This window comes from Panicum virgatum, chromosome 9K, assembly GCF_016808335.1.
Source record: "Panicum virgatum strain AP13 chromosome 9K, P.virgatum_v5, whole genome shotgun sequence".
NCBI lineage: Eukaryota > Viridiplantae > Streptophyta > Magnoliopsida > Poales > Poaceae > Panicum > Panicum virgatum.
The window spans coordinates 41618345-41625737 of record NC_053144.1 but is presented as its reverse complement, the minus strand read 5'-3'; the positions used below and the strand labels follow the sequence as shown (position 1 = coordinate 41625737).

At 46.8% G+C, this 7393-nt stretch overlaps 1 protein-coding gene across 7 annotated transcripts; it reads right to left on the bottom strand.

Annotated features, from left to right (window-relative positions):
- Nucleotides 1–3751: 3751 nt before the first annotated feature.
- Nucleotides 3752–6147, bottom strand: LOC120651450. Of its 7 annotated transcripts, none has more exons than XR_005666197.1 (5): nucleotides 5256–5573; nucleotides 4851–5065; nucleotides 4660–4739; nucleotides 4280–4355; nucleotides 3752–4035 (listed from the first exon to the last, which is right to left on the bottom strand). XR_005666197.1 is itself a non-coding variant. In XM_039928926.1 (3 exons), exons 1-3 carry the CDS (start codon nucleotides 5814–5816, stop codon nucleotides 4012–4014), a joined length of 333 nt encoding a protein of 110 aa, XP_039784860.1. In that variant the 5' UTR covers nucleotides 5817–6147; the 3' UTR covers nucleotides 3752–4011. The 7 variants fall into 7 exon arrangements, 1 of the variants encoding a protein (XP_039784860.1); XR_005666198.1 differs by having other exon boundaries at nucleotides 4851–5010; XR_005666196.1 differs by having other exon boundaries at nucleotides 4851–5573.
- Nucleotides 6148–7393: the final 1246 nt, after the last annotated feature.

The following is a 7393-nucleotide window of genomic DNA, read 5'->3' as shown; positions in this document are numbered from 1 at the left end:
CCTATATCGAGGTGAGTATGAAAATTTGGATTCATGCCCTGTATACAACGCATGCCAGTATAAGATCCCTCGAGATGATCCAGGCGACGTTGAGGGGATGCGTGTCAAGAAGAGGGTGCCTGCCAAGGTGATGTGGTATTTTCCTCTAATACCACGTCTGAAATGTTTGTTCATGAACAAAACGAATGCTAAATTGATGCGATGGCACAAAGAAGAATGTAAGCAAAACAATATGTTGAGACACCCCGCTGATGGGTCGCAGTGGAGAAAAGTGGACAGAACATTCCCAACATTTTCAAATGATGCGAGGAATATAAGATTCGGCTTAAGTACGGATGACATAAATCCTTTCGGTGAGCAGAGTAGTGGCCATAGTACCTGGCCTGTGACACTCTGTATATACAACCTTCCTCCCTGGTTGTGTATGAAGCGAAAATTCATTATGATGCCAGTGCTTATCCCCAGCCCGAAGCAATCTGGTAACGATATAGATGAGTATCTGAAACCACTGATTGAGGATCTTCTATTGTTGTGGAAAGAGGAGGGTGTTCGTATGTGGGATGCGCACACAGAGGAACATTTTAACCTTCGTGCATTGCTTTTCGTAACCACCAATGATTGGCCAGCACTAAGCAACCTCTCCGGACATTCCAATAAGGGTTATAGGGCATGCACCCATTGTTTAGAAGAAACCGACAGCACGTATCTCAAGCACTGTAGGCCTAATTTTACCCGGTACCAAAGGCTCCTTTTCGACAAAAAATTTGGGCGCGCGGGATTCGAACCCTGGCTGCGGTGAACAAATTAGCTTGCGTTACCATTGAGCTATTGACGGATTTCAGTCATCTGGTGACTAATAATATAGAAAGAAAAAATCCTCGAACCTTAGGCACCGGTTTTGCGTCTCCACCCGGTACTAAAGGCGAATTCCATTTCCCGCCGTTGGGGACCTAAGGCACCGGGTGTAAATCCAACCGGTACCTAAGGTCTTTCTAAGGTACCGGTTGTATCTACACCCTGTACCTAAGGTCTTTCTAAGGTACTGGTTTTCGTTTTCACCCGGTACCTAAGGCTGGGTTATATAATCCCTCCCTCTCTTCGTCCCCTTGTGCTTTTCCATTTGCCTCGATAGATCGACGATGATCGACTCCTCCGCCGCCGCCGCGCCGCCGCCTCGGCCCGTCCGCCTCCACGATTTGGCCATGCCGGCGCGCAACCCGTCCGCATTGAAGCCCTTCTGCGCCTCTCGACTGCCGCCTCAACGCCGCCGCCCCGTCCCCTGCGCGCCGCCGCCGGGCCATCCCCTGCGCACCGGCGGGCCATCCCCTGCGACCCGTCCGCCTTGAAGCCCTTCTGTGCCTCTCGACCGCCGCCTCAACGCCGCCGGGCCATCCCCTGCGCCATCGCCGGGCCATCCCCTGCGCCGCCGCCTCAACGCCACAGCCCCGTCCTCTCCGCCCGCCGCACGCGGCACCCTCGTCGTCGACCCGTCCGCCGTCAACCTCGCGGACCCTACCAACCGTGCGTGCACCGCACACCCCTACGCCACCAAGTGCGCCACCGCCGTCGCGCCCGCCCTCGACGCCCTCGGCCTCCACGCGCCAAGTGCCGCAATCGCGCCCGCGAAGTAAGGGCGCGGGCCGGGGTTTTTTTTTTGCTTTTCATATTTATAATTTAGAATTAGTTTATTTACAATTTACAGTTTAGATTATAAATTTAGAATTAGTTTATAATTTTATACTATTACAATATATAATGTATAATTATTTTCATGTATAATTTTGTAGAAAGTGAATTAATGTTTTTCTTTTGTGTAAAATTAGACAGAATTTAGAGACATACGAGAGAATTTATAGAGAATTTAGGGAGAATTTAGTAAGAATTTAGTGAGAATTTAGAGAATTTAGTGACTTAATATTTTTCTTTTATGACAATGTATAATTTTAGAGAATTTTCATGTATAATTTAAGAGAATTTAGAGAATTTTAGAGAATTTTCATGTATAATTTTAGAGAATTTAGAGAATTTTAGAGAATTTTCATGTATAATTTTATTACAATGTATAATGTATAATGACAGATAGTAATGACGACGACGACGAGTAATTTACTCACGACGACGAGTAATTTACTCACGACGCATGTCAATTTTATTATTTTTCTTTACATGTGTAATTTAGATTGATTTAAATTAATTCTCGAGCTCGAACCCATTCGTATTCGCTCTCTAACTCACTCACGCATTCGCCGTCCCTCGACCTTCGACCCCGTTCCTCGACCCCGTTCGTACCACAATTGTATAAAGTATCTACCCTCGACCTCGTTTCTTGACCCGGTTCCTCGACACACACACACACTCACACTAACACACACACACTCTAACACACACACAAACACACCCTAAAACACTCTAACACATTTATATAAAGTATCTACTCTCGACTCTTGACACACACACTGACTCACACACACTAACTCTCTCTCTCTATCCCACTAACACACAAACACACACACCCACACACACACTGACTCACACACACACTCACTAACTCTCTCTCTCTTTCTCTGTCCCTCTAACATACACACACACACTCTCACACACTCTCTCTCTCTCTCACACACTCTCACTCACACTCACAAACACACACTCTCTTTCTCTCTCTCTTTCAAACACGCATATTCGTTCAAAGAATTGAATTTTCCTAATTCATTTAAGGATGGACACATACTCTAACACATTTTTATGGTTTCAGTTAAGGATGGACCTCTTCGGTGATGACGAGGCCGTCGAGCAATACATGTTGGACGCAATAAACGAAGATACGAGGGCCAACACCACCCAGCCAATCGCTGAAGAAGATGCTCGGACAGCTGATTCGTTACTGAATATGTCTGGAGATGCCGATGAAGAAGATGATGACTTTGTGCCGCCGCCCAATCAACAGCAGCATGTTCCGGTACAAATCTTAAAACTATATGCATGGTGACTTTGGTAGATTAGTTTTGCGATTAATATATCTTTTCTGTAATTTAGTCGACCTCCGCATCGACTTCGTTGAGCCAGTCAAAAGGGAGACGCCGGCCAACCAAGAAAATGGAGGAAAGACAGGTCGTCACAGAAGTGGACGCAGAGGGCTGTCCAAGTGCTCTAGATGCTGCTAGCACAAAATTTGTCAACCAATGTGGGGTTATTGTTCGGGCAAGAATTCCGATCACCACAAGACTATGGAAAATAAGCAAACTCGAAGAACAGCAACACGCCATGCCTGCAGATCAGAAGGAAATGCTATGGGCAGAACTTAAGGATATGTTCACTCTTCCTGAAGGAGTTGACCAAGAACTTGTGAAGAAATATGCCTTGAAAAAGATGGCCCTTGCCTTTGCAACTTTCAAGAACACTACACCACAACCCCGCAACGGCGATAGACAGACCGTCGGTATAAGTCGATATACCGACGGACAGTCAGTCGGTATAAATTTATACCGACGGACAGATCCTGTCGGTGCAAGTCCCGTCGGTAAAAGTTTTTACCGACAGACTCTACTTATACCGACAGACCATTAGTTAGAATAACATTTACCGACAGACCGTGTGTAACAAGTTTTGCCGACTGATAGTTTGATGTTAAAAGTTCCTTTACCGACTGACCATCCATTGAGATAATTTCAAAAAAAATAAAAAAAATAAATGTGCATTTGACTGCTATTTAGATGTAAGTTCAGCACATCAAGCACATTAGGCCAACAAACCGTAATCATTCTCGACTAAAACCAAACAATCAGAATAATATAAGTTATCATGTTAGCCATAAAAACATTGGTCATCGTTGAGTACAACTCCAAAATAGCACTTAATGATTAAATACAAATGTTAGCCATTAATGAGGTCTGTTGTACAAAAGAGTCCAAAAGGAATTAGATGGCACCATTAACGTTAAGTGGCTTGCAGCAAGCTGGAGGCTTGAGCTCGATCTGGTGCTTGGAGAGGAAGGCATGGAGATGGGAATGGTAGCTAGTGGCCGGCAGCCACCTGATGCTGCAACCATCAAATCAAAAATAACACAATCAGAAATTAAGCACTTAGAAATGAAAAGTACAATCAGTTAGAAGACATACATATAGAAACTGGCATTTTACTATAGACACATAAAAGAGGACAACTTTGTAAATCATCACCAGATTATGCACTAAATCTGACTATTTTTCATATTTACCAGTCATTATCCATGCAACATAAGACCATATATCACACAAATAGGACATCCTTTGTTCTCCTCTACCTGTGGAGCATCTTCCAGTTCATAGCCTATCCGGAACAAAAGCTTTTCCATCCAGTATCAGGCCTTCCTCAGTGCCCTGTACATAAAAACAATAAAACAACACAAATGTGGCTTAACTGATAACACAAAAAGCACTACTTATAGCACTGTAATAATGTAGTTTTCCAACACACAAATATAGTTGTGTACATCTTTTAGCCACAAGGCAGCAGTGGTTTAGAAATCAGAATAAATTAAAACAAAAGGCTCAAATCGACAAATCAGATCAACACAAGTCTCTGGTGCTGATTGAAGTGAAACCAACACAGTGTATTGTTTGACTTGAGCCATTAAGTTCAAAAAAACAAGACTTGAGCCAGTTACTGGAGGCAGGAAAGAACCTGGAAGGTACTTGAGCTGTCCAACCCAGTGGATATTTCGTCCATGAAGAGTGCCTTTGAAGGTCCTATCATTGTCTCACCTGATAAGTCAAAATTGCGGGGAAAATATGACCATACATGTCTTTACAAGAAAGCATTGACACAAGCAAAACAGCATGTTTAATGAAATGAGAAAAAAATCCAGCAAGTACCACTGCCAGCAACTCATGCATCTTCATGCACCATTATCTCTTGTTTGATTTACAGCTTGGATTACCAACAGAACATCTAAGCACCATGCTCATCTTCACTAGACTCTGAAGCCATGTGTGTGTGATTTGACTTAGCAACCTGATCGTCAACATATCCTACCTAGGTCATGATTTAGCTTAACCTTGTCAAAATTCTCCACCTCGAAAAGATGACCCTAAATGGAAACATGTGAGATTCTTCTCTGTTGTTTTAAAGTCGGAATGCATGTAGCATTGTTTCGAAGTCAAAAGAAATATTTCCAAATATTCTCTGTCTTTTTACTATTTTCCATATTAGGCAAGGATACACACAAAATTCTTTTTGTTTATGATTATGAAGCAAGGATAGGAAATATGAATAGTTACCTTGAGAAGACTATGATAAAGTTGCAAACTTGATGTGGGTATCTTGCTCGATGTGGCACTCAAAGCATAGCTAGCATCGGAAGTTGCCGATGAGGAAAGTAAAAAAAAACTATATGGAACTTCAGTCAATAAGGCAAAGGTATCTTGCTCGATGTGGCACTCAAAGCATAGCTAGCATCCGAAGTTGCCGATGATGAAGGCAAAGGCACACTCTGGAAGCATAGCCATCAGTTCAAGGGGTTAGCCACTACTTTGATTAGACAAAAAAAACCTAGCCACTACTTCGATCCAACCATGTTACCACGGCGAGGGGAGGGGGAGGAGGATATTATCGGGGACAAAGCCGAATCGAAGAGGGGGACTTGGGTGCGGCGCGGGATGAGGACGAGACGAGGACGGGGACGGGGACAGGGGCCCATCCTCGCCTACCAGCACCCGCCGCCGGCGGCCCTCGCCGGTGCCCACCGCCACCAAGTCGTGCACGTGTTGTCGCTCTGGCCACCGGGGTGGCCGCCGCTGCCCGCCGATGCCACCGAGCCGCGTGGTGGATGGCGCAGGCATGGGATGTGGACGGCACACGGCGGGACTGGAGTGACCGTGCGGCCGGGGGACGGCGCAGGGGCGCTGGCCGGGGTCGGGTTAGGGGCGCGCCGGTGCGGGGTGGTGGCTGGATGCAGGCGGTGGAGGCCTCGCGTGGGCTGGACGCGGGCGGTGGCGGACTAGTGGGGGCCGTGCCGCACACCAGCATGGGGTGGGCCGACGGGGGCGGGGGCCGATGGCCGGCGAGGGTTGGGGATGGCGTTCCGGCAGGGGTCGCTGATCGAGCCGTCGAGGACCCGAGGCGGCGGGCGGGTGGGCGCTGGGCGTGGGAGGAGGCCGGGGTGGGATTGGGATGGGATTGGTAGGGAGTTGGACGGGGAGTACCTAGGGTTTCTAGCTGGGCCGGCTTGAACCTTGGCCACATGGGCCAAATTTGTTATGGGTTCGGATACTTTTACCGACCGATAGTTTGACGTAGTATAGAGATTTGCCGACTAACCATTCATCGGTAAATGTGAATTCACATTTACCGACGGACGGTTACTCGATAAAACAAGAATTACCGATGGACCATCTATTGGTAAGTTTTACCTACAGACTGTCCATTGGTAATATTGCACTTTTACCGACTGACTCCCGTCGTTAATTTGGTGTTGTGGTGTAGTGGAAGAAGTTGTACGTCAATTACATCAAGAAGGATAAGGAGCCGAACTGGGACGATCTTCCTCAGGTTAAACCGTACTGGGAGGAGTTCAAACAATACAAACTATCAGAGGAAGCCCAAGAAAAATCCGAACAGGCCAAGGTGAATGCAGCAAATAAGAAGTACAGCCATCACCATGGTGCTGCTGGGTACAAGAAGTCAGTCAAAAAATGGCAGAAGATGGAGCAGAACCTTATGGATAGAGGCATCAGGCCGACGATTTGGGATTGGCTGGATAGATCCAAGTGGTGGTTATTTGCTAATGGCGTGACACTAAACCAGTTGGATGGAAGTTTGGTCGTGCCCGAGCATATGCAAGAAGTGTCCCGCGGTCTAGTCGCTACAATAGATGAGGTCCAACAAGGAACATTCCAGCCTCAAAGGGAGAATGATGAGCTGACAAGGGCATTAAATAATCCGGAACACCCTGGACGAGCCCGTGACATCGGCGTGGTCCCATGGAAAGTTGCTTGGGCCAGAGATTCCTCTTACAATACTCACCGAAAGAACAAAGCCAAACAAGAAGAGAAACTCCGTGCCATACAAGAAGAGATGAACAGGAAGGTTGCATTCTTGGAATCTCAGATGGACGCCAGGGTCAATGAGGCAGTGCAGCTAGCTCTGAGCCAAAGAGGCACTGCTGGGTCGCACCAGGATGTTGTGATAAGCCCGGCCTCTCAGCGACGCAGCAGCTGTGCATCCACGGCGGCGCCCGACGTACAAGCGGAATAGCAACCCCAGATTGAGACAACGGTGGTAGATGACCAGAGGTATCTAGTGGATGATGTCACCATGCCGACACCGTGCGAGCTTCATGTGCGAGCAAGGAATATATCTATTCATGTCGCATACGGGTCAGCCCTGCCCCTGAATCCTTCTACTACAATTCATGGAA

Excerpts from the sequence above, each read along its gene's own strand:
- LOC120651450 (XM_039928926.1), bottom strand. The coding sequence starts at position 5,816 with ATGCCTGCGCCATCCACCACGCGGCTCGGTGGCATCGGCGGGCAGCGG. Across the intron at positions 4,740-5,587 it reads TCGATTCGGCTTTGTCCCCG|GTGAGACAATGATAGGACCT; the intron begins ATAATATCCTCC and ends TTGACTTATCAG. Across the intron at positions 4,036-4,659 it reads ACAGCTCAAGTACCTTCCAG|CATCAGGTGGCTGCCGGCCA; the intron begins GTTCTTTCCTGC and ends TGATGGTTGCAG.